The 24,848-nt window shown below is 55.1% G+C and overlaps 8 protein-coding genes across 8 annotated transcripts; 5 read left to right on the top strand and 3 right to left on the bottom strand.

The window, feature by feature from the left end:
• The first annotated feature begins 1 nt into the window (after position 1).
• WHR41_06714 (uncharacterized protein) lies at positions 2-1,458 on the top strand. The gene is made up of 2 exons (XM_069375319.1): positions 2-868; positions 930-1,458. The coding sequence occupies exons 1-2, from the start codon at positions 73-75 to the stop codon at positions 1,097-1,099; spliced, it is 966 nt and encodes a 321-aa protein (XP_069227426.1). The 5' UTR covers positions 2-72; the 3' UTR covers positions 1,100-1,458.
• Positions 1,459-2,268: 810 nt separating this feature from the next.
• Positions 2,269-2,989, top strand: WHR41_06715 (uncharacterized protein). Its single transcript, XM_069375320.1, has 2 exons — positions 2,269-2,679; positions 2,739-2,989. Exons 1-2 carry the CDS (start codon positions 2,324-2,326, stop codon positions 2,758-2,760), a joined length of 378 nt encoding a protein of 125 aa, XP_069227427.1. The 5' UTR covers positions 2,269-2,323; the 3' UTR covers positions 2,761-2,989.
• A 105-nt stretch (positions 2,990-3,094) lies between these two features.
• On the bottom strand, positions 3,095-4,096 carry WHR41_06716 (uncharacterized protein; the record flags this gene model as incomplete). The annotated part of the gene is made up of 1 exon (XM_069375321.1): positions 3,095-4,096. The coding sequence occupies one exon, from the start codon at positions 4,094-4,096 to the stop codon at positions 3,095-3,097; it is 1,002 nt and encodes a 333-aa protein (XP_069227428.1).
• Positions 4,097-5,121: 1,025 nt separating this feature from the next.
• On the top strand, positions 5,122-7,944 carry WHR41_06717 (uncharacterized protein; the record flags this gene model as incomplete). Its single annotated transcript, XM_069375322.1, has 3 exons — positions 5,122-6,770; positions 6,825-7,084; positions 7,150-7,944. The coding sequence occupies 3 exons, from the start codon at positions 5,122-5,124 to the stop codon at positions 7,752-7,754; spliced, it is 2,514 nt and encodes an 837-aa protein (XP_069227429.1). The 3' UTR covers positions 7,755-7,944.
• A 356-nt stretch (positions 7,945-8,300) lies between these two features.
• WHR41_06718 (uncharacterized protein) lies at positions 8,301-11,175 on the top strand. The gene is made up of 2 exons (XM_069375323.1): positions 8,301-8,434; positions 8,488-11,175. Exons 1-2 carry the CDS (start codon positions 8,392-8,394, stop codon positions 10,980-10,982), a joined length of 2,538 nt encoding a protein of 845 aa, XP_069227424.1. The 5' UTR covers positions 8,301-8,391; the 3' UTR covers positions 10,983-11,175.
• A 1,407-nt stretch (positions 11,176-12,582) lies between these two features.
• On the bottom strand, positions 12,583-14,028 carry WHR41_06719 (uncharacterized protein; the record flags this gene model as incomplete). Its single annotated transcript, XM_069375324.1, has 1 exon — positions 12,583-14,028. The coding sequence occupies one exon, from the start codon at positions 14,026-14,028 to the stop codon at positions 12,583-12,585; it is 1,446 nt and encodes a 481-aa protein (XP_069227425.1).
• Positions 14,029-15,095: 1,067 nt separating this feature from the next.
• WHR41_06720 (uncharacterized protein) lies at positions 15,096-17,512 on the bottom strand. The gene is made up of 2 exons (XM_069375325.1): positions 16,653-17,512; positions 15,096-16,601 (listed from the first exon to the last, which is right to left on the bottom strand). The coding sequence occupies exons 1-2, from the start codon at positions 17,350-17,352 to the stop codon at positions 15,265-15,267; spliced, it is 2,037 nt and encodes a 678-aa protein (XP_069227323.1). The 5' UTR covers positions 17,353-17,512; the 3' UTR covers positions 15,096-15,264.
• A 185-nt stretch (positions 17,513-17,697) lies between these two features.
• WHR41_06721 (uncharacterized protein) lies at positions 17,698-23,163 on the top strand (the record flags this gene model as incomplete). Its single annotated transcript, XM_069375326.1, has 1 exon — positions 17,698-23,163. One exon carries the CDS (start codon positions 17,698-17,700, stop codon positions 23,161-23,163), a length of 5,466 nt encoding a protein of 1,821 aa, XP_069227371.1.
• Between the last annotated feature and the right edge of the window lie 1,685 nt (positions 23,164-24,848).

Raw genomic sequence — 24,848 nt, forward strand, 5'->3', positions numbered from 1 at the left:
CGAGCACAAGAGCAGCCAGCGGGGCAATAATCTCCCTTTCTCCTGACTTTCGATCAGCAACCACACACAAACATGGCGGACATCGATTCACGGCCGCGCAAGTCGGTCGCTTTCGCCGAGGGCGAGACCATTGTCGACTCCAACGGCGAGATCACCGAGCAGGCCGCACCCGAAGGCGAAAAAGACACTGCCGAGTCGCACTCCAAGCCGGACGGCGCCGTTGACGAGGTCGCCGACGATTTCGATGCGCTCGCGCTGAGCTCGAAGAAAAAGAAGAAGAGCAAGAGCAAGAAGGAGGACGATGGCGAGGGCGAGGATGGCGAGGCTGCCGCTGATGACGGCGAAGTCGACCTGAGTGCGCTCAAGAAAAAGAAGAAGAAGAGTAAGAAGGCGCCCGCTGTCGACGACTTCGAGGCCAAGCTTGCGGCTGCAGGCGGCGACGAGGAGAAGGTTCTTGCAGACGACGCGGCCGAGAAGGAGAACGCAAAGGCCGAGACTGGCCTCCAGGAGGGCGACATGATCCAGGGCACCGGTGTCTGGGTGCACGACGAGACAAAGCCGATCAACTACGAGAGCTTGCTCAGCCGCTTCTTCCTCATGCTTGCGGACAGCCACCCCGACCTTGGTGGCGGTGGAATGAAGAGCTACAAGATCCCTCCTCCGCAGTGTCTGCGTGAAGGTAACAAGAAGACCATCTTCGCCAACATTGCCGAGATTTGCAAGCGTATGAAGCGTACCGACGAGCACGTCACTCAGTTCCTGTTCGCCGAATTGGGCACTTCTGGCTCCGTCGACGGAAGCAGACGTCTGGTCATCAAGGGTCGTTTCCAGCAGAAGCAGATCGAGAACGTGCTGCGCAGATATATCGGTAAGATCAAAATGCTTAACAATTTCTAGGAATGCTATGCAGTTACTGACACCTTTGACAGTCGAATACGTTACCTGCAAGACTTGCCGCAGCCCCGACACTGAGCTCAACAAGGGTGAGAACAGACTGTACTTCGTTACCTGCAACAGCTGCGGTTCTAGACGTTCCGTCACCGCCATCAAGACCGGTTTCTCTGCCCAGGTCGGCAAGAGAAAGAGAATGGTCAAGTAGATTATTCGCCAATCCACAACCACTCCGCAATGGCCCTCGACCGGCCAGAATGCGGGACTTTCAAGCGAGATTTTCAAGGTCCTTCTCGCATCGAAAGCGTGCTTTCGACAGAGATCTTGCGTTCATTCTGCTTCGTCTGGGCACCTGCGTTAATTCCTTTGCCATCACTGGTGGCAGACACGACTTTTTCCGACAAGATCGAGGGTACAACGTGGTCGGCCAACCCTCTGCGACACACAAAACTGCATTTCTGGAACATGGCGTTTACGGTTCTATGGGGGTGGCGGAGACGCCTCCCGCTGTGTTGATATCTCAGATAGCAGTGCATACGCCGTGCAACGAACAAAAATTTCCTACAATTAGTTTCCATTCTTCGCAGCGCCCCTCTCGATGTCATCTTGAACATCCATCTTCTTCGATGTACTTCAGCACTAACCTTCAGACCCTGCATCACTTTTTCGAAGCAGCATTGACGAGTCGGATCGTCAAACCCAAAGATGCAACCTCAGGATGCAGCGAGTGTTCAACTTTCAAGTGCTCAAGGAACAGAGGAGCTCATCAAGTGGAACCACTCCAGCATTTCATTGGCGACCACGTATGATGCAAGGATGCTGGTGTTCAGCAATACGAAGCACGCATCCATTATTTCATCCAGCGGATGAGCCGGTGCTTTCCCCGATAATGCTGTGCCGCGGTATTTGGGAGAGCTGAACAACATCCTGGGATCCTTTGTTGATCCACGGCAGAAATCGTCCCGGCGACCAAGACCTATCTGGGGGCTTGACGGGCGCGAAGAAATGCTTCTTGATATGCCTGATTGCATACAGCCTGACAGCCCTTCCGCTATCATCATTAGCAATTCAACATTGGAGCGTGTCGGGATTGACGCACCAAACTCAGCGTGTGAGGCAGCCGGCTAGTTAATTCGACCATATCGTTCGGCAACTTTCAAGCACGAAAGATCCTTTGAAGGATTCGATGTCAAAGGCGTCCGAGGTGTCACAGCACTTGCTCTTCAGCCTCCGGCGTTCAGCTCGCTTTTCAGTGAAAGAAAACACCGTGCAGCACAATCCTTCAGCCAGAGTTGCCATATCGTCTATGAAGGACATAAAGCGTATAAGGATACCGGCTCGACCATCTGCCCTCAAAACGACCGACCTCAACACACCCAATCTTTTCAAACCAGTCCAAGAGATTATCCTACTTCAGCAGACCGTCAACAAAATGAAGCCCACTTCTCTCCTCACCACCCTCGCAGGCCTGCTCGCCTTCAGAATCCAGGGGGCCACCGCCAACTGCTACACAAACGGCGACTCCTGGCCAAACCGTGAAGAAGCGCGCAGCTTCGTGCACGACGCCTGCTACAATGACGGCGGCATGTTCACGGGCTACTACGCGCCGCGACAGATGAAATCCATGTGCCCTCAGTCGGGCGGGATTGGGCTTGTCTTCGACGTCCAGAACCAGGACACCGAGGTTGGCTTCGACCTTGGTGACGACGATTGCTACTACAGGCTCTCGAACGAGATTTTCGGGTGTGAGCATGGTGGCGCTTCGGTTGTTGCTGGCTGGTACTTTAGGTAAGTCAACGACTTCTGAAGATTGAGAATGGTGAGGATTTGCTCATGTATCTGTGCAGAGCCAGACCGGGTGCTTGCTAAGCGATCCGTGAAGAGCGGATGGACGCCAGATGGACTGGCTAAGATTAGCTGGCTGAGAGCGAAGGGGCACCGGATTTGGACCACCACATTCGTTTAGTACCGAGAGCTACATTCTGTGGCGTAGGTATCCGTAAGCCATGAGCGCATACGGTAGCATTTTTTCCATCATCGTTTCAACGTTATGGGATCATTGCATGTAGCCGGCTGCTGTGCCGTTGAGATGACAGAACTTCGTTGACCAGATGGCTCCCAAGCCGCCTAGAAACACAGTTTGGTGGCATATCGCCAATGCCAGCTTTCAAGTGAAAATCGTTGATCTTACAGTGCTGTTGACCTAGGCCGCCTCTGCTTGTTCGGCAATCTTAATCTTCGGCCCTTCAATTATTTTCACCTTCCTACCTTCCCACCACGTCATTACACCGGCCAACAAACTCACGCCACAGCCTAGCCCGATGAATGTTCCGGTACCCCAAGACGGTCGGTCGATGCGGTTCCAATGCCACATGAAAAAGGCCATGCCAACTTGAAACAAAGTATTCAGCACCATCATCCATACCACGAAATCCAGCTTCCAGGATGCTGTCGGTGGTGCGCGTGTCCCGTGGAACGTCTCTTTTGCTTCGTATTCCTCTTCGCGCATGCGGAACCACGACTCGTTCCTTGCTGCGAGTCGCTTGATCGCGGCGTGCGATCTCGTTTTGCTCGGCGAGAACCGCCACTGCGCTACCCAGAACAAATCTCGGAAGCGCCAAGGCGCAAGGCCCCAGGCTGTCAAGCAAAACAGAGCATTAAGGATCTGCGATGTGATTTCGATCCAGATCTTCCGGGGAGACGAGTCTGCGTCACCATTGTCGGGGTGATTCATGGCAGGGGCAGCCTTGAGAAGGAGGAAGAACAGCATTGCTCCCCAAGCGACGACGTTGAGGCCATAGATCGTGATCAAGAAGCCCGTAGGCGTGAGGAAGAACTTCCAGAAGGCCTTGAGTCCGTACCCTATCGCCTTCAACCAGGGCTCTTTCGGCGGCGTCTCTGGTGATCCTAGAACCGCTTGCGATGGCTCTGACGGCGTTTTCGTCAGGTGTGTCGCAAATGAAGATTCCCTTCGCAATGTAGCCTGCCTTTGTAGTTCCGCCGGGCGGGCGTCGCGCTTGCTGTGACCGTGAGCATCGAACTGGATATTATCTCCTCCAGTGTCTCCTTCTCGTAGCTCGGTGAGGTTGGGCGCGTGGGCTATCGCAGCGCCACTGGCGACCCACATACTAGGTTGAGGATCATATTCGAGTACTTTGGTTGCGACAGAGACAGACGCCTTGCGGACCCGGTTGGCTGTCTCCATCTTGCCGGGACCTGGACTCGATGTTGAGAGCGATATGCCAGGCAAAGAAAATATCACCTGGGTAGAAAGAATAAGGAATGAGGATACCGACCTTCAACCACAACACGGTTCACCAAATCTACATCAGACCTCGGCCATAAAAGCCTGCTGCTCAAGCTTTGAGCCACCCGTTCAGCAATATCTTGTGCAAGACATCTGCGGTCTGGTTACGGTCTGTGCAACCCAGGGCTTTTGTCGATCCAAAGCTTCAGCTAACGAATCCTTTTAATCAGGCGTTCCTCGAATACCCCGGACTGCGGAACGAGCAGCGCCTCGTTCGTAAGATGGGCGGATGTCGCAAACCTTCCCTTGAAAATCTCAGGCGGGACTCAAAGAACCATTTTGTCGCTCACCTAAATTTTGCGTCGGCTAGGTAGGTTCCTTCGCCCGTAGCTGCACAGCAGTATAATCGGGAGGCCGCGGCCATCACATCAGGTGTAGGATGTGCCAGAAAGGTCCGGTAATTTTAGGGCGCTGATCTTGTAAGGTTTGGCTGAGCTTTGGCCGAGGCAATCCGATACGGCCGTGACGGTGCCACAGGCGCAATGCTCAACGCGCGGGTCGTGGGCTGAACACACGTTTTCCAGCCACCACTACGCATGATAGAGGAAATGACCCTAGTATGCAGATTGCTTGAAGCAGCTCGAGCCGCTTGAGGATTCTTGGCCTTGCTTGCGGCGGGAGTGCTTGCCGACAGGACCATGTTCCACGAAATTGTATTCTCCGAAGAACCCGTGGGGGTTAGTGAGTCTCGGCCGAGAGAACCTACAACATACTTTGCTCCTGGCATGACCTCCGTTGGCGCCGTACTGTCGATCTCAAAATTAGCTCCAGACAGCAGTAAAAGTCGCAAGCCTCCCATTACATTATCGTTAGAAGGAAAAAAATACTGTTATTGTAACACCGTCATCATGGCCATCACTATACATTTGCTCTACGTACCAATGAGATGCAAAATCTAGAGGAGTGGCGACGAAACGACGACAATGGCGACCGACTCTTCTACCACTCATTTCTGGCAGGACGGCCGTGTTCGTCTTCGCTTCCCAACATCGATACACCGGTTCGAGAAGCATAAATCAAATAACGAGCGGGCCATCAAGCGCAAGCATGGGAAGATCACATTCGGGACGACTACCCAACAATGCGAGCGCCTCCAGCCTTTCGCCGGCGTGCCACGCATGAACATAACCATTCTCATCACGGGCTCTCGTGGCGACGTTCAGCCGTTCATCGCTCTCGGTAAAGAGCTCCAAGCCGCGCCGTACAATCATCGCGTCCGCATCGGCACTCATGGCGTGTTTCGTGATTTTGTCGGCGAAAATGGCCTAGAGTTTTTCTCGATAGGCGGCGATCCAGAGCGATTGATGGCGTACATGGTAAAGAATCCTGGAATCCTGCCCAGCATCGAGTCCGTGAAGGCTGGAGATATTGGAGCTCGCAAGGCGGAACTGGAAGAGATGCTCATAGGTGCCTGGAAAGCGTGTACGGAGGCCCGCGATCAGTATCAAGCACGTCATTCCGAAGGGCGCCATTACCCTGCTTTTGTGGCAGATGCTATAATCTCTAACCCGCCAACATACGCGAGTCTCCACATTGCGGAGAGGCTTGCGATTCCGCTGCATTACATGTTCACGATGCCTTGGTCTCCAACAACAGCGTTTCCACATCCGCTCGCGCAGATGGATTCCAGCCGGACAGATGCTGGCGTGAGGAATTACTTGTCTTACACGCAAATCGAGCTGCTGACCTGGACGGGCCTGATCGACATCATCAACAGATTCAGAAGACGAACGCTACTGCTGGAGCCAATAAATCCTTCTTGGGGCACCAATCTCCAGTCACGACTGAAAATACCTTTCACTTACTGCTGGTCACCAGCTTTGATCCCAAAGCCAGCGGACTGGGGCTCGGACATTGGGATCAGTGGCTTCTTCTTTCTCCCAAAGGGGTCAAGTTATAAGCCTGACCCTGAGCTGCAAGCCTTCTTGGATGCTGGAGAGCCGCCGATTTACATCGGGTTCGGGTCAATCGTCGTCGACAAAACGGAAGAATTTACGAAGTTGATCTTAGAGGCTGTAAAGAAAGCCGGCGTTCGTGCCCTTGTCTCAAGAGGCTGGTCCAACGTGGGTGGTAGTGACGTGCCGGACAATGTCTATCTCTTGGGCAATGTGCCTCACGATTGGCTCTTCCGGCACGTGTCTGCAGTTGTCCATCACGGAGGAGCTGGTACATGTGCTATCGGCCTTGCACTTGGTAGACCGACGGTAATTGTACCATTCTTTGGGGATCAATTTTGGTGGGCGGGTATCGTGAGCCGGGCTGGTGCAGGTCCTCAAACCGTGCCTTACAAGGAACTCACTGCAGACAAGCTTGCTGATAACATAAAGAAAGCACTTGAGCCAGACATGAAGGCCAAAGCTCAGGAGCTGTCGGAGAAGATGAAGGATGAGAATGGCGTCAAGACTGCAGCTGAGCAGTTTCACACCATGCAAAGGGCACAATCCTTCGCGTGCTTCCTGTGCCCGGATCGCACTGCCGTGTGGCGGGTCCGACGAACGAACATTCAATTGAGCGGGCTGGCGGCGGCGATTCTTACGAAGCACCAGAAGCTAACACCGCGAGACATCAAGCTGTAAGTGCTTCATCCGAGGAAACCTTGCGGTAATAAGGACTAACTTTGAACGAGGATACGCCACAAACGCTGGTATGTTGAAGAAGGCGCTCCAGGGCCAATGAGCGGACTTGTCGCAGCCGTTCACGACCCAGTGATGAATAGCCTTTCCGATATCCAGGATTGTAAACGCAGCATGGCCGCGCGATCGGAACGATTAAAGGATTCCGCAGTCAGAAAAGACAGCGCGTCTTCCTTGGAAGCTGAAGACGGCATTTCGACGGGGGCGGCGTTGGGACGTTTGGGCAGAAACCTGGCGGAAGAAGCGGCCGTAGGTGAGAACCATCTTCTCTAACATCTGCTGCTGCCTCGAAATGAACACTGACTTGCTCCCACATAGTCCCTGTCACCTTCTTCTACCAAGTTGCCAACGGCTTCCACAACCTCCCTGCCAGACTTTTCCATGACCGAACGGTTCGGATGCGTGATCCCATCGTCGACACGACGACAGGGTTGAAAGTAGCGGGCAAGGAGATTGTGTTCGGCCTCTACGACGGCGTCTCAGGAATCGTTATGCAGCCCGTTCACGGCTACCAAGAAGGCGCTGGACGCAAGGGTGGCGTAGCATGGGGTACAGCGAAAGGCGTCGGTCGAGGCGTGACCGGCGTTGTCACACGCGTTGGCGCCATGGCTTTCGGCATCCCAGGGTACACGCTGAAAGGCGTGGAGATGCAATTCAGGCGCAAGGGCACTAATACCGACCAGCTGGCTGAGATCGATGTACCTGAATACTTGAAGAAACCTCGCGGTGGTGCCTATAATGAAAGGAGGACACAGGTGCAGAAGGATTGGGCGGAGGTTTCGGCTGGACATCCAATCCTGCAGAGGAGGATCATGCAGGCTGTTGAGGAGTTATATGAAGTCATGGAGGATGAACCAGAGTTCATAAATACTGTGTTGGAGCGTTGGGAAGCACTCAGGAGTGAAAACGAGTTGGCCTACTAGATGGCGCGTGAAAGATGGGATGAAAGAGAAGGCATTCATGCAATTAGCTAAATCCATGCAGAGTGTTAGGCCTAGGTATGTCGTTGATGACATGATTTGGCGATGGTTCGTAGGGCCCAGCATGATCCAGTTTCTCGTCTGGAGAATGTTTGCACGCATCCGAAATTAGAAACTCTTATCACTCAAGTAATCGATTGACTGCGCATGTGAGACAATGCGCAATACCAAGGCAAGCCAGAGAAAGCAGGGGAGTGAACGCGTGTACCATGCTATATCGACAATAACCCTTGCAAAAAAGCAATTCCCAAAGCAACCAGCAATTGACAGAGACTCCAGAAAGTTCTGACCGTGATGAGGACGTACGAATGCCGGAGTGGCGAGATAGACAAGATGAAGCCGTACTGGCTGTCCTTGAAATGTGTGGTGGTGTGGTACATTGCTACCTCGGACATCACTCCTCGGACCCTGACCGCGGCAAACCTTCCTCTCCCACGCATCAGGACAGCTACATTGCCTGCAATGATGCCAATATTGACTATTTCACCATAGAGAAACTGTGCTGGAGAGACTCAAGTCGCATTTCGATTCCCTTCAATTGATTGCTTGTGAAGACGTGTCCAATTCTGGCTTGCTCTTCATGACGACTACGAATGGCGACTCTCGCGACGCCCTAGATGCTGGTGTGTTCAGGACCGCTCGCATAGACTCAGGAGACGTGCTAATACTAGATTAGTGGATTATGATCCTATTGACCACTTGAACGCGCTGTTTTCACATCCCTCCACGCTCTCGACCGTGAGCACTGTATCTTCCCGGTTACAGACTTATGGGCAACAGCTGGACTCCGATATCTCCGTCTTGGTCGCAGCCCAGACCTCGTCCGATAATGATGCAGTACAACGAATTCAGGATGCGAAAGCGGATCTCGCGGCGCTCTTCAGTAGAATTGAGGGTGTGCGTACGCGAGCCTTGGAGACTGAGCGTACAATCACCGAGATGACCGCGGATATCAAGCGCCTGGATAGTACCAAGAAGAACCTCACTCTGTCGATGACGGCGCTGAAGCGCTTGCAGATGCTCACGACCGCTTACGAGCAATTGTTGGGCCTCAGTAAGAGCAGACAGTACAAAGAATGTGCACACTTGCTACAAGCTGTCATTCAGCTGATGGCACACTTCAAGAGCTACAGGAGCATAGATCAGATTGCAACCCTATCGAAGAATGTTGCGGAGTTACAACGAGAGATGTTGGAACAAGTGTGTGAGGATTTTGAGCTGGCGTTTGCGAAAAGCGAGGTCCAACAGAAGCGCGGAATGTTGTCGGAAGCATGCATGGTTATCGATGCGCTGGGAGATCACGCTAGGTCGAGACTGATAACGTGGTACTGTAACACGCAACTACGGGAGTATCGGCAGATCTTTCGTGGCAACGATGAAGCTGGCTCTTTGGACAACATCGCTAGGCGGTATAGCTGGTTCAACCGAATGTTGAAAACTTACGACGCTGAGCACGCTGGCCTATTTCCCGCACACTGGCGAGTCAATGAAATGCTCGCAAACTCTTTCTGTGAGGGGACAAGAGAAGACTACAAAGGCATTTTGCAGCGGTCGATGCGGAGAACGGACGGCCAACCTCCAGACGTCAATCTTCTGCTATCCTGTTTACAAGAAACTTTGGACTTCGAGCATACTTTGGAAAAGCGATTCTCCGTCGCAGAGAGCAGGTCTTCGATGGACACAGTCACTTCGTCAACAGACGACAGGAGGTCGGGCTTCTCTCAAGCCATCTCTGAGGCCTTTGAACCGTACCTCAGCATCTGGGTCGAGTCACAAGATAAGCAACTATCTACTCTCATACCCAGGTATCGCATGCAACCCATACGCCAACAAGACGAAGAGTTCCATAGTCAGCTGGTCATGCCATCTTCAACGGAGCTTTTCAATCACTACCGAATAACCTTCGCCCAATGCGCGAAGCTTTCAACGGGCAACAAGTTGTTGGAGCTTTCGAAAACATTTGCCAAGTATTTGGATCTGTACGCTCAGCAAGTACTCTTTCATTCATTGTCAGAAAGAGGTGCCGGTCAAGGACCTTCGACAGAGGAAACTGTGATCATAATCAACACTGCCGACTATTGCTACCAGACAACCAACCAACTCGAAGACAAAATCAAAAGTCGCATCGACGAGGATGTGCGCGAGCAAGTCGATTTGCAGTCATCTGCGGATGCTTTCTTGGGCGTGGCGTCTGCTGCTGTTAGGGCACTTGTTCACAGTGCAGAGGTAGATTGCGACCCAGCGTGGCGTGAAATGCGCAATGTTGCTTGGAGTAAGATGGAGTCGGTTGGAGACCAGAGTGGCTACGTGAGTGTGCTTCTACAGCAGCTGAACAGTCGTAGCAAGGAGATCCTGAGCTACTTGCACAAGCAGCAATACGCTCGTGCCTATTGCGACAACCTTGTTGATGCCGTTACGACGACCTATATCAACAACATCGTCGTGTGCAGACCCATCCCGGAAACAGGTGCTGAGCAAATGCTACTGGACTCTTATGTCCTGAAGAAAGGCTTCAACGGCCTGCTCACCATCAATGCGGAGTCCGAAACTCAACCGAATCAGGCCTTCGTCAAACGCGTTCAACAAACGACCTCTAAGCTCGACCCCATCCTCAAAACACTACAAGTCCGCTCCTCGCCTCCTGAAGGACTCGTACAAGCCTACCTCATCCACATACGAGACAAGTCTGAAGGCAACTTCCGCAAAATGCTTGAACTCAAAGGCATCACGAGGCGCCAAGAGCAAAGCAGCCTCGTCGAGCTCTTCAATGTGCACAAAGCAACCGCCACGAATGAGGGTCTGCCGGCCGCAAATCCTCAGATCTCTGCTCTCAACCTCGCCGCGCCGGCCTCAACCGCGGCATCGGGTCTCGCAGCACTCAAGGAGACGGCCGCATCGCATTCAAGCCCTTCGCTACCGGCACGCTTTGACCCAACGAACTTCGGCTCGGCTTTGATGGACGCAGCAAGACAGGGTGTAGATCGCTTCGGCTCGCCGCATCTAGGAGGCCCGGGCGCGTCTTCGACCAGTATCGCAAGCAGGACGACGAGTCCCCCTCCCGGTGGCATGGAAGACGGCGACAGAGGGCCTGCAAGCCTGAATGAGAACCTGAAGAATCTGGGCAAGTTCTTCCGGAGAGATGGGAATAGCTTCGGTGGGTTTGGAAGATGAGCGAAAACATTCTTGAAAGGTGAGCTACGCCAGAATTGATGTGTAGGATGCCCTCTTGCCATAAATCATACTTCGTCTCTTCGTGGCTGTACCCTTGTTGAATGGTCTCATTCGTTGACGATCTGAACGCCGACCTTTCCTTGTACCATATATACCTTTGTCACTCAACGCCAGCATGTTTACGATTCTGTCATCACGGTAGAAAACCTCACAAGGGCATGCTAAGCACTGTCTCGAGGATGAAATCCCACAACCACTGGCCAGCGACAAAGCTGGTATAGGGGTTGCTATGAGGATATCGTCTTGTCAACATTGACGTGCAACAACGCATTCAAGATCTAACGACTATCTCACGTCACAGCTTGCGTGTTCCGCAGATATTGGTGGTGCCCGGCTTCCGGCGTTGCGATACGCAGAGACCGGCCCAACCGGATCTTGCGGAAAGCTTACATCCAATCCAGCCTTACGGGTGGGCACGAGCGTGCCGGTTCGCGGAGTTTTGTCACCACGTGTGAGAACTAAGGTGAGATGTCAGCGAGCAGCGAGGCGCAGATGTAGGCTTTCGCATTCGGTTGTTGCGGAATAGTTACGCATCCGGTTCGCGGCATGTGACGGCTATAACGGAGTGAGAAGATATGCTTTGCGACTGTGATGCCTTCTACTATAAGGGCTTTCATATACTCTTCAATGTCCATGACCAGGGGCATTGCACATGATTTTGTCATGTAACCCACTCGAACTAGCAGGGAACTCTCTTCATACTCAAAACGACTCAAGTACCACCAGTACGCCAGCTCTGTCAAACCAACAATCAACAAACTTCATCTACACTTGCCTGCAACGATGCCTTCCGCATCCTGGGAACAACAATTTCTCTCCAAATTCCTCGCAGGCTCCTCACTGCCGATTAGCGCATCCCTATCTCAATCGGAAAGACGACCCCCCGTCCCAGCATCATCCAACGAGCATAATGGCGGCAGTACAAGTACAAGCAGTCCCGGCAGCCACGCCGCCGCCATCTCACCAACATCACGCTAAAAGACTGCCAACAAATTCGTGAGCCGGAAAATGTTGGGAGTAGAGCGGTACTACGTGCCTTTGGACGACACGCCGACGCACTGGTATACGGAGGCGAAGTTTTGAGAGCTGCGAACAGATGGCGCAGGCTTCATCCTGCTTGAAGGGCAGAATGGGGTGCCCAATGGTTGGTAGAAGCTGCTCTGGCGAGCAAGTTTGGAAGCAATGTGGTACACATGGCGAACTGAGGATGATGGGGAATACGGGATCACGATCATGAGAACTTGACGAAGGGCAAGGTTTACAGTACTTGCCGGGTGCATTGATGATTGATAGATGGCTCCGTTGAGTTGAGGCGCTCTGTTGGACGGAGGGAACCCGATATACCTTTAGATCACCAGGGGCTGACAACATGCAGCGCCTTATCAATTTCAACCTGAAATTAAGTCCTAATGTGCTTGCTAAAAGCGAAATTTGGTTACACCAAAGGGTAAAGTTCCTCACGAGATGACTTCATCCAAAATGCGCGAACTGGATTGGTGTCTTGAATCGGTGACTTCGTTGAACGTAAGATATGATCTAACTACTGGTCCATGGGCTCCTCAGCAATGTAGTGCAGGTAAGAACCGAGAAGCTTGGTTCCCTCGATGTAGTTGCGCTTGTCGAGCTTCTCGTTGATCGAGTGAGCGGCGTCAGTGCTGCTTCCCATGGGAAGGAGAAGCACATTCTTGCCAGTGGCCTGCTCGAAAGTAAGAGTAACGGGGATGGAGCCACCCTCACGAGTAAGGTCGGGCTTGACACCCCAGACACGCTCGACGGCCTTGGCAGCTGCGGTGAAGTTGGGGTGGTTCGGTGAGGCGACCCACCACTTGCCGGCGTGCTGCAGCGAGACGTTGAGCTTGTTCTTGGTCTTCAGCTTGGCGAAGACGTCGTTGACGTACTTGAAGACGAGCTCGTCGACGTCCGCGGGCTCCATGTTGGGGACGGTACGGATACTGAACTTGCCGGTGACCTTGGCGGGGATGACGGTTTTGGCGCCAGGAGCGGAGAAGGCGCCCTCGACACCGTGGAGAGAGAGCGAAGGGAAACGCCACCTGCCCATGAGGGTGCGCTCCTTGCTCTCGAAGAGACCGGTCTTGCTGCCGAGACTCTCGTAGAGGTTGTCCATGGTGAAGTCGATGTTCTTGTAGACCTCCTTCTCCTCCTCGGTGACGGGGGCGACGAGCTCCTTGATGCCAGGAATGAGGATGTTGCCCTCCTCGTCGACGAGCGAGGCCATGACACGGACAAGGTCGGTCATGGGCTCGTGTGCGGTGCCACCGTAGACACCGGAGTGAAGGTCCTGGCCGGGGCCGCTGATCTCGATGCTGTAGTAGCTGCAGCCACGGAGACCGTAGGTCAGGCAAGGCTTCTTGGTGCCCAGCCAGTAGTTGTCACTGATGCAGCAGACGTCCGCGTCCTCGAAGAACTTGCCAGGCTTGCACTCCTGAATGATGAAGTCGTCCAGGCCCTCGGAGCCGTACTCCTCCATTCCCTCGAAGCACATGAGCAGGTTGACGGGGAACTCCACGCCGGCCTTCTGGTGTGCCTCAATTGCGTTGACCCAGCCGAGTACCGGACCCTTGTCATCCGTGCTGCCTCGTCCGTACATCCTGCCCTGCTCATCGACCGTGAGTTTGAAGGGTTCGGTGTTCCAGCCGTCGGAAAGGTTGGCCGGCTGCACATCGTAGTGTCCGTAAACCAGAACAGTGCGCTTGCTCTCATCCTTCTTCGCCGGGTAGCGTCCAATGATCGCGGGAGGGAGAGTCAAGTGCTCCTTGTGAGGCTGCTGTCCGAGCTCGCGGGCCTCCATGTGTGCTCCCAAATCTTCGAGCTGCTTCTTAAGGAAGTGACCCATCTTCACCACATCAGGTCTCCTCTCATCTTCGGCGGAGATGGAGGGGATAGCCACGGCCTGGCTGAGACGCTCGACGAAGTTGGAAGACAGGTCGTCGACGCTCTTGAAGTAGGCATCCAGTTGGGGCGCCATTTTCGCAGAAGGTTCGCTTCGGTATTGGTAGGGCCAGGCGCGAGCGTTTGTCGACGAGAAGCGGATGGAGGTGGAGGTGCTAGGCTTGCTGCAGTGGTGGAATGCCGCGAAGCTTGGTTGAAGCTTGAATTGACGTCGTGTGACTCGCTGAAGGAGAGATATGGAGCGAGAAAAAGAGGGCATGAGGAAAGAGCAGGCTCGCAAACGCACAAGGTGGTATCAGTAAAGAGATCCACCGTAGCTAACCGCCTTAAGGCGTGCGGCACAGCTGATACGGGCGGGCTTTGGCGGGGTGCCTTCGGTGCCCTGCATGAATTTGCCTGGAGGACCGACACCACCGAGGCCGTCGAAGACCTCCGAGCCCTCGACAGGGCCCACAGTTCGAAGGTCCTTCCTAATCGGATCCCGTCGACCTGTCATTTGCAGGCTTCCAGGTAGTACCTCACTTCGCGCTTCTGATGTCGTGCTGGGCTACTCCCCCTTGATTTGTTCCCAATGCCATCAGGCGAGACGATTGTCACTGCCAGAGAGGCTGTTGACATTTCTTCTGGACATTCTCTGGAGGTTTTGCATAGTTAATATTTTTTAGCCTAGGTTTTCTGTTGGATGGATGCCGGTGACGGATTGCAAAAAAATTGTTACATGAATTGCATGGCGGTGCGCTCAAACATCAAATCACAGCAGCAGCTGTTCGGGGATATGGTCTAGCGGTATGACATCTTCTTAGCACCATACAAGATGCCCTTGTATCTGTTAAGTGGAGAAGGTTCCCGGTTCGACTCCGGGTTTCTCCATCTTCTCTTTTGCCGTTATTTTGCTGGTTGTGTGGGTGATTTGGAGTGCCTGGACCTTGGTAAAGAGAGTGTCAACACCATGTGGTTGGACTGAGGGAATTTTCGTACGGTCGAATCGAGAATGGCCGGCGTTCCATATGCTTTTCGTGGGAAATGAGACGACAAGGTCACCAAAGATAATTATGCATCAGGTCCGCTGAATGCATCTTCTTGGAAACGGGATACAAGAGGCGAACAGGATGGGATAATGAAGCAAAAGGAATCGTGGTGTACTTTCAGAAACAGAAAGGGGTATCGTTGATGCTATCTAATGCTAATAAACCGAGACGTCACGCTCGCAAAGGTGAACGTCTTGCTTTGCTATGCTTTCAGATCCAGGAAACCCGATGTTGCAGGGGATCCAACTCTAGAGTCTTTCATTTCCAGAAATCATTACATTACTTCACTCGTCATCGCTCTCGTCGTGGCTCTCAGGCACGTCAGCCCAGCCGCAACCCCAGCGCTGGCCGCCGCCTTCGCCACACGAACGCAGATGTCTCGCGTTCTCGCGATCCTCCCGCCAACAACGAGCGCGGAAATCGTCGCCGATCGAGACGAGGTTGCCTTCGGAGGTGAAGCTCAGAGATGTGACCTCCTTTCTGTGGCCGCGGACTAGAGCCGTTCCGAAAGATTCATAAATCGGAGGGCCACGCTTTTGGGCGGGCGGAGCCATCGATGGACTACGAGAGGGAGGAGCCAGGGAAGGCAGCTCGGCCTCGTCATCCTCGTCATTATCAAGATCGTTCGCGGTCTCAGGCTGAGGGACGTTATTCCGGAAGGGAAGGTGGCGTTCATCGGTAGGCATGACGACAGGGGTGCCCTCGGTGCTTCCGATGGCGAGCATTTCGGATTTGTCGTTCTTTGCCGTGCGGATTGCAGCGCGGACGTAGAAGCTGGCAGCACGCATTGCCGGGTGCTTGTATCCGTACAGCGGTGCGGCACCCATGCGCCCTTCTTTGGCCGCTCGGCGACCGGAGTAATTGGAAGAGAGCTCAGGTGCGCAGCCGAGCATGATGTGGTTGGTCGAGTAGGCGTAGACGACGGAGTCGCGACAAACCGAGTACAAGCGGGCACCATCGCCTGACAAAGCAAGGGCACCGATGCCCCAGTTGCGGTTGTGATGCTCCGGTACCGGAGTACTCGAGACGGGAATGGCCAGCCCACGACGTCCTGCGTTACGGAGATCCCAAAGCTTGATACTAGCATTAGCTTCGCTTGCCGTTGCAAGCATGTGGCTTCTGTGGTTGCCGAGGTGTTGGAAAGCAGTGATAGAGACACCTGTTAAGTCATTTGCCGAATGTTTCGCCTTGCCTTGAGTCAATCGATGTGCTCGGCCGATGTCCATGCTGAACTTGGAGTAGAGAGTTTGCGGGTCCGTCCTCTCAGAGCCAGCTGGATGAAGGATTTGGGATGCAGTTTTCGATGAGCAGCGAAGGTCCCAAATCTGTACACTGCCGTCACGGCTGCTTGTGGTCACCATCTTCTCGTCGTTGGGGTGGAAGCGGACCTGCTTCAGGCTACCGTTGTGCCCACTCAAAATGTACATGACCTTCTGCGTCTGCATGTCGACAATGCGAGCCGTTTGATCACCCGACGCAGTTGCAAGCATGTAGTCATCCGAGCTAAAAGCAATGTCCATGATGGCATTGCGGTGAACTTTGAACGAAACGTGCGGCTTGCTGAACTCGGCACCGGCAGAGCTGTCAACCAGACGGACACTGCCTTCTTCATCGGCAAAAGCTACCAGAGGGTTAGTGTTGCAACTAGTGGTGCAAAAGGGCAACGCTGAACCTCTGAACGAGTACAGATCTTGCGGAAGAGAGACGAAGTCTGAGGTCTCGGTGCGCCAATCGACACAGTGTTCCGGTCCGAAAAAGCCGCGAGACGTCGACTCAAAGCCACCAAAGCTTCGCTGTAGGATGCGATGTGACTGTCCTGTGTGACGAAGACGGCGAATGGGTTTAGGGAATGGTTCCAAGCGTTGCATCAGGTCCGGGAGGTCGTCGTCGGCCATTGCAGACACCGACATACAGTCATCCTCGTCAATGTCGATCCGATCGTTGGTAGGCTCAACCTTGCGCAGCGGAGAAGATTGTGGTGGCGAGCTCGGCATATCCAGTGACTGCTTCCTCCTCTTCAACGGCCTTGCAGTGAAGAGTTCGTCCGCATCATCGCCCAAGTCAACCCCGGGTGTTCCAGCTTTCCTGCGATTGATTCCATTCTGCGTGATATCCCTCAACTGTCTTCCAGCCTTGCTTTGCCGACCTCCGCGACCGGATAGTGTGCTGCTTCGAGGTGTAAAGAACTTGTTGAATCGTTTTGGCGTGACAGTAGGTGGCTTCTTGGGCTTGAGCGAACTGGAGCGGAAGGCTGCAGCTGCATCGCTGCGAGACCTTAGTGGCGATGAGGGCAGGACATCGTGGTCGAGAACATCGACGGCAAGACTTTCGTTCTGGCTTCCTTGTGACGAGGAGAAAGGCAGCTCCGCCATGATGATGTGTGAGGGTCTGGCGCGGAGAAGTTATACGAGAAGCACCCTCATGTGTGCAAGAAGTGTATGGATGTTCGCCCACTATGGCGGTTGCTTGGGAGAGGTGGTGGAGGTGGGTGCACTCGACCTGTGCGCTAAAGTGGTTTCGCTGGCGTGCTCGCGTCTGATCGCGTACCTAGAATGGGACGCGTTTTTGAGCTCGGACCCAAACTCTGGAAGTGGCGTCAAGCCTCGGCAAGCCGGCGGCGGCCGGTCCCTTCCCGCCTAGCCAAACTCTAAAAAGTTGCTGCTGAAAGTTCGAAGTTCGATTTGCGATCCAGCGATTGAAGCTCACCTCCAGCAGCCATGGCTTCCGTCAAGAGAAAGGCCGTCGCCGACGAGCGGCCGCTCAAGAAGGCCAAGTCCGGAAAGCCTGACGAGAACGAAAAAAAGTTAGGCAAGAAGGGCGACGCCAAAGCAGGCAAGCCCGCGAAAGATGGAGACGCCGGCGAGCGCAAGCCTGCTGTAAAATCAGTTTTGCAGCAGGAAGAGTCCAGCTTCCCTCGTGGAGGTGCCAGCGTCTTGACACCGATCGAGAAGAAGCAGATTGAAGCGCGCGCCGAGCGAGATGTTCTGTTCGAGCAGCAGACAGGTCAAAAGCCTGCGCGCAATGAAGGAGATGACGACCTCTTTGACGAGGAGGAAGAGGATGCCGGCGCCAAGAAGAACAAGAAGAAGGGCAAGATGGCGAAGAAGAGCTCTGGAGTGAAAATTCCGGGTTCTGGAATCAAGATCCAGAGCTTGAGCTACAAGAGCTTGGGAATTGGAAGCGCGGTTTTGGGAAGAGTTACGGCTGTCACGAGCAAAGACGTTGCTGTAGCCCTGCCCAATAACCTGACTGGTTACGTCCCCATCACTGCAGTCTCGACCCGCCTCAACGAAAGAATCGAGAGCTTGCTGCGGGAAGATCCCATGAAGGAGGACGAGGACGAGGACGAGGAGGACATCGATCTGAAAAAGCTCTTCCACGAGGGTCAATGGATTCGCGCGACTGTTACTGGTACTGGATCCGAGTCTGCAGACAAGAAAGCGAAACGTCACATCGAGCTGTCAGTCGATCCTAGCCACGTCAATGGTGGCCTTGAATCAGAGAACGTAGTCGCCAACAGCACCGTCCAAGCAAGCGTGAGAAGTGTCGAGGACCACGGTATTGTAATGGATCTGGGACTCGCCGAGGCCGATGTTAAGGGATTTGTCAGCAAGAAGGAACTTGGAGCCGCGTACAAATTGGATGAGGTGCAAGAAGGTCAAGTCATGCTTTGCTTGGTCACTGGAAAGGGCAGCAACGGCAAGGTTCTCAAGCTGTCCCCAGATGCGGCTCGCTTCTCTGCTGTAGTTGCTGGCAAGCAAGCTCCCGTTGTTACAGCTGCTCCTGTCGTGGATGCTTTCCTCCCAGGTACCGCTGTTGACGTGCTGGTCACTGAATCTACCACTGGAGGTATTGCTGGAAAGATCATGGGCATGCTTAACGTGACCGCCGACTACGCACACTCCGGTGCCTGCGTTGGTGTTGACCCTTCAGAGAAATACAAGGTCAACTCTAAGGTCAAAGCCCGCATCATCTGGGCTCTGCCTGACGAGGACGGCCGCAAGGTGGGCGTCTCTCTACTGGATTCAGTCCTCACCATGCCACCGCCTGCCGACAGACTGGCAGAGGCCACCAGTGCCAAGCTCAAGAATCTCTCTACTTCTATGGTCCAAAGCCTGCCCACATCGACCATCGTCGAAGAAGCGAAGGTGTCGCAGGTATTGTCCGAGCGCGGTTTGTATTTGACGCTGCCGTCGAAAGACGGTGTCACTCCTCTTGCGTTTGCGCACATCTCCCAGGTCTCGGATTCCCGCGTTGACTCCCTCTCCTCATCCACCGGAGCATACAAGGTGGACTCTACTCACAAAGTGCGCATCCTCGGCTTCAATCCGGTGGACAACGTCTACTCTGTTACCTTGAAGGAAAGCGTTCTCAACCAGCCATTCTTGAGACTGGAGGACCTCACTCTGGGCGAGACTCTCAAGGGTAGCGTCGAGAAACTTATCTTGGGCGGTTCCAAGGGCGTCACTGGTATCCTCGTCAAGCTCACCGACAACATCTCTGGTCTGGTCCCGGAGATGCACATGTCCGATGTACAGCTCCAACATCCTGAGCGAAAATACCGCGAGGGCTTCCCCATCACAGTGCGCGTGCTGTCCGTCGACCTTGAGAAGAGGCATGTTCGCTTGACTCTCAAGAAGAGTCTTCTTAACGACAAGGAGCTCCCGATCTGGTCCGACTACAGCAAACTCGAGCCGGATATGGAATCGAAGGGCACTGTCGTCAACATCAAGGCCAACGGCGCTGTTGTGCAATACTTTGGCAGCGTCCGTGCGTGGCTTCCTGTCGCAGAGATGAGCGAAGCTTTCGTCCAGCAGGCAGACAGGCACTTCCGTGTCGGCCAGACCATCACCACCCGCATCCTCTCGGTTGACGCCGAGACGCAGGAGATGAAGGTGAGCTGCAAGAGCGGCGAGCCTTTGGACGATGAGCAGCTTGATGCATGGAACAAAATTCAGGGTGGCGAGATTGTCAGCGCTACTGTAACCGAGAAGACTGCAGACAGCGTTTCTGTCGATCTGGAGAATGGGCTCAAGGGCACAATTCGTGTGGCACACCTGGTCGATGCGTCCGCTGCAAAGGCCGAGAACGCTCTCAAACGCATCAGGGTTGGCCAGAAACTTACGGATCTTCTCGTCCTCAACAAGCTGCCGCGCACTAGACAGGTACTCCTCTCCAACAAGCCTGGAATGGTCGAGGATGCCAAGAATGGAAAGCTTGTCAAGGCTTTCACCGATGTGAAGCAGGGTAGCAAGCTGCATGGTTTCGTCCGCAATGTGACACCGGAGGGTGTATACATCGAGTTCGCAAATGGTGTTGTTGGTCTTGCGCTGAAGTCCCAGCTTGCTCCTGAAATGCTTTCTCAGTCTGCTTTTGGGCTGCGGAAGGATCAGAGCATTGCGCCTCGTGTTCTCAACCTCGACGCCGGCCGGGAGAGGTTCTTGCTTAGCATGAGAGAGCAGAAGGATGAGACCGCCGCTGATAAGAAGCCTGAACTCGCCGCGCAAAATCTTGTCAACCCGGTGGATCCGTCTATCTCATCAAGCGCAGACCTGACGCTTCACCGCGTTGTCAAGGCGCGTATTGCTTCGATCAAGGGTACGCAGATCAATGTCCGCCTGGCCGACAACACACATGGCCGCATTGATGCCAGCGAGGCCTACGACTCCTGGGACCAATTCAAGAACAAGAAGGCCCCGCTTCAGCAGTTCAAGCAAGACGAGGTGATCGACGTGAAAATTCTGGGCATTCACGATTCCAGGAACCACCGATTCCTGCCCATCAGCCACCGTCACAGCAAGAACCCCGTTTTTGAGCTTTCGGCTAAGAAGAGCAGAGTCGAGCAGGACGACAATTCCCTTTTGGGCGGACTGGAGGGCGTCAACGCCGGCGAGGAGTACATCGCGTTCGTCAACAACCATGGCGACGACTGCGTCTGGGTCAACCTGTCACCGAGCGTCAGAGGACGTGTTGCTCTCATGGATCTGTCAGACGACGCTGGACTGTTGGGTGACGTGGTCAAGAATTTCCCCATCGGCTCCGCACTGCAGGTTAAGGTGAAGAACGTCATGCCTCTCTCCAACCGTCTTGACCTGAGCGCGAAGGTCGGTGAGGCTGCTGGTCAGGTCACACTCGAAAACATCACGGCTGGAAGTGTCATCGCCGGCAGAGTGACGAAGACCTCGGAGAGATCCGTTACGGTGCAGCTTTCGGACAGCCTTGCAGGCCTCGTGCCCTTGACCGAGCTTAGCGACGACTTTGACCAGGCCGACCCGACACAGTACAGCAAGAATGACATCGTCCGCGTCTGTGTGCTTAATGTCGACAGACCGAACAAGAAGATCTCCCTCTCCCTCCGACCTTCCAAGGTGCTGAGCTCCAGCCTGCCAGTCAAGGACGTTCAGATCCCGAACCTCACCAGCCTCAAGTCCGGAGACCTCGTCCGCGGCTTCGTCAAGCACATCAGCGAGAAGGGTGTTATCGTCTCCCTCAGCGGGACCGTCGACGCCTTCGTCCGCATCGCAGACCTCAGCGACCAGTACATCAAGGACTGGAAGACCTTCCTCTCCATCGACCAGCTCGTGCGCGGCCGCATCATGGCCGTCGACGCCCCAGCCAAGCACATCCAGCTGTCTCTCAAGGCATCCCACGCGGACCCCAATTTCACTGCACCTCTCAAAATGGACGACATGAAGACCGGCATGGTTGTGACGGGCAAGGTCCGCAAGGTCGAGGACTTTGGCGCCTTCATCGACATCGACAACACCGTCCCCAGACTGAGCGGTCTCTGCCACAGGACTGAGATTGCTGACAAGCGCGTTGCTGATGTGCGCAAGATCTACGAAGCTGGCGACAACGTCAAGGCTATCGTTCTGAAGGTGAATGCGAAGGACAAGAAGATCAGCTTGGGATTGAAGGCTAGCTACTTCAAGAATGATGCGGATGTCGAGATGGAGGACGATGAGGAAGACGAGTCTGATGCTGAGGCAGGCGGTGTCGACGTTGGTTCTGACGAGGACGAAGACGTGGAGATGGAAGACGAGCTCGACCTTGACAACGTCGAGGACATGGACAGCGACGACGCCGGCGTCCCCGTCGACGAAGACAGCGAGGACTCCGACAACGAGGCCGCACAGCCCGCCACCGGCCTCACCACCTCCGGCTTCGACTGGACCGGCGACTCTCTCAATCCCGCCGCAAAGGACGTCGCCTCCGACTCCGAAGGCGAGACGACCAGCAAAAAGCGCAAGCGCAACAAGCAAGAGATCAAGGTCGACCTCACCGCGGACCTCGACAAAGACGGCCCGCGCAACACCTCCGACTTCGAGCGCCTCCTCCTCGGCCAGCCCAACGACTCCGCCCTGTGGATCCAATACATGGCCTTCCAGCTCCAGCTCGGCGAGCCCCAGAAAGCGCGCGAGATCGCCGAGCGCGCCCTGCGCACGATCCACATCCGCGAGCTGGACGAGAAGGCCAACGTCTGGACCGCCCTGCTCAACCTCGAAGTCGAGTACGGGTCCGACGAGCGCGTCGAGGCCGCCTTCGCCCGCGCCTGCCAGGTCCAGGAGCCGCTCGGCATGCACGAGAAGCTGGCGTCGATCTACATCGACTCCGGCGCGCACGCCAAGGCCGACGCCGTCTTCGCCCGCATCGTCGCCAACAAGGCCTTCCGAGCCGCCCCGGACGTCTGGCTCAACTACGCCACTTTCCTCATGAGCTCGCGCGGCGACGCGGAGGGCGCGCGGGCGCTGCTCCCGCGGGCGCTCAAGAGCGTGCCGACGCCGGAGCACCGCTTGCTGACGGCGAAGTTTGCTGGGCTGGAGTTCCGCTCTAGCGGCGGGGATGCCGAGCGCGGCCGCACGCTGTTCGAGAACCTGGTCGGCGAGTGGCCGAAGTGGACGCAGGGGTGGGACATGTGGGTTGACCTTGAGCGGAGCGCGGCGGGCGCGGCGGAGAGCGAGGAGGGGCGGAAGGAGGGCGTGGAGCGCGCGAGGGGCCTGTTCGAGCGCATGAGCAAGGCGAAGATGAAGAAGAGGCGGGCGAGGTTTGTGTTCAAGCGGTGGATGGAGTTTGAGGAGAAGGAGGGGAGCAAGGAGGATGTGGAGAGGGTGAAAGGGGTGGCGAAGGAGTGGGTTGAGAGGGCGGCGGAGAGGAAGGGTGGGGATGAGGAGGATGAGGAGTGAGTGAGGGAGGGAGTGAAGGAGAGGTGTAGAGTTCTTTCTCTTTGAGAGTTTCTTTTGGTCTATTATTAGTATGGCAGGGCGTGTACTTTCTCTAGATGGTCGAAAAAAAATGCGTGTATAATGTTCTCTCTCCCCCATGTCGCATTTCTTCAATTCTTCACACCACCTGCAGTTCAGCGCGCCTGGAAACTTACGCCCAGAGAAATCCCACGAGGCCTACCTGTGCAACAGTGGCTCGTGACCGCATCGAAAAATACACTTGCAATCCAACTCCCAATTCCAATTCCCACATACCGCTTCCATAAAATCCCAAAGCATCACCAAAACCCAAAACGCCACAGACGTCGCCGCACAGCACCCACCAGCCACGTGCGCCCTGGGCGCCTGTTTTGCCTTTTGACGCTCGATCCTGGGCCGCGATCGTGCCAACGGCTTTGTATTTGCTTGGAAGGATTGTGGACTAGAGAGTCCTCCGCGGAGGCGAGGGATGGCTTGGTTAATGCTAGGGCGCGGGGTTGGAGGGATTCCAATTGCTGCGTATCGCCAGTTAAGCTGCAGGCTATGAGAGTTCATGTGCAGGCTTATGGTAAGTAATATCAGGCTGGAGAGGGAGGCTGGAGTTCATGTAAGGCCGCCTACCTAATCAGGTGGCCAGCCAGTGCTGGATTTACAGCATCGAGAGAAGTATAGTACAAAAGAGGATTCACAGGCCGCGGAAGTCGGAAATCACACAGAGACATGCCGGCGCGCTAAGGCAGCTGTGTATCTCGCTCTCGTCGCTTTCGCCATCCGCAATCCTGGCGACAGGGCTCGGCGCGGAAGCCGGGGCTTCCGGGGCGGTGCGAGGCGAGGCGAGATGAGGCGCGCACGACGTGGGAAGGGAATGTAAGGTATGCACGCAGATCAGCTCGGTGCTCGTGCATCTCCGTCCGAAAGGAAGATGCACGCCACGAAGACCGGAAAGCACACCTCGCATTCAAAGGGGCGTGGCTCGCGTTCCTGCAGGCCTGCTCGTGCAGCTGTCATCAAGTGCTATTTTGCAGCGGTTTGAGGTATGCTGGACGGCGGCGAGGGTCGGCAAAGAGCTACAGGGCATGGAAGAGCGTGACACGGCTCGCCGGGTGGGGAGCGGCGGCGCGGTGATGCGGGTGTACCGGCGCTTGGTGTTCACCTGGGGCTTGGGCAGGAATGGCGGATGGTGCGCTTTGTGCTGACTTAGCGGTGGCTGGATACGGCGAGGAGATGTCTTGGAGGCTGGGGTGCCTTGGTGCGAGAGCAAATAAGCTCGCTGGATGTGCGATGGCCGCGGGCTTGGGCTGCGCGACGACAGGGCTCCAGCGCATGCGGGATTGCGGCACAGCGGTAGCGTCAGAATGCCTGGTGTTTCTCATGCACGACGGGATGCCGGCGGAGAGACCCTTGGACAGCAGCTCGAGCAGCTCCGTGTCAGGCTTTTGCTGGGGCGTGGAGAGATGGCGCCAGCAGCGACCCGTCCGCCGCGACTCATGCGCGTGTGGAGATGGTGTGAGGGGAGCGGTCAACGTCTGGAGCGTGTCGTCTCGACGTTCGGGGGGAGGATTCATGTAGCCTCCTCCAAACACCGCGACGGCCGCACACGACTCGCTGACGGTCTGTAAATAACGGCCACCCGCAACGCAACCACGGCCGCGGCGTGGGTACGTATG

This window comes from Cladosporium halotolerans (assembly GCF_011745625.1).
Source record: "Cladosporium halotolerans strain TM138-S3 chromosome Unknown Sca27, whole genome shotgun sequence".
Classification (NCBI taxonomy): domain Eukaryota; kingdom Fungi; phylum Ascomycota; class Dothideomycetes; order Cladosporiales; family Cladosporiaceae; genus Cladosporium; species Cladosporium halotolerans.

Coding starts and splice junctions, on each gene's coding strand:
- WHR41_06714 (XM_069375319.1), top strand. CDS start 73: ATGGCGGACATCGATTCACGGCCGCGCAAGTCGGTCGCTTTCGCCGAG. Junction 869..929: donor CGTGCTGCGCAGATATATCG/GTAAGATCAAAA, acceptor CACCTTTGACAG/TCGAATACGTTACCTGCAAG.
- WHR41_06715 (XM_069375320.1), top strand. CDS start 2,324: ATGAAGCCCACTTCTCTCCTCACCACCCTCGCAGGCCTGCTCGCCTTC. Junction 2,680..2,738: donor GTTGCTGGCTGGTACTTTAG/GTAAGTCAACGA, acceptor GTATCTGTGCAG/AGCCAGACCGGGTGCTTGCT.
- WHR41_06718 (XM_069375323.1), top strand. CDS start 8,392: ATGACGACTACGAATGGCGACTCTCGCGACGCCCTAGATGCTG. Junction 8,435..8,487: donor TCGCGACGCCCTAGATGCTG/GTGTGTTCAGGA, acceptor ATACTAGATTAG/TGGATTATGATCCTATTGAC.
- WHR41_06720 (XM_069375325.1), bottom strand. CDS start 17,352: ATGGCGGAGCTGCCTTTCTCCTCGTCACAAGGAAGCCAGAACGAAAGT. Junction 16,602..16,652: donor AGATCTGTACTCGTTCAGAG/GTTCAGCGTTGC, acceptor ACCCTCTGGTAG/CTTTTGCCGATGAAGAAGGC.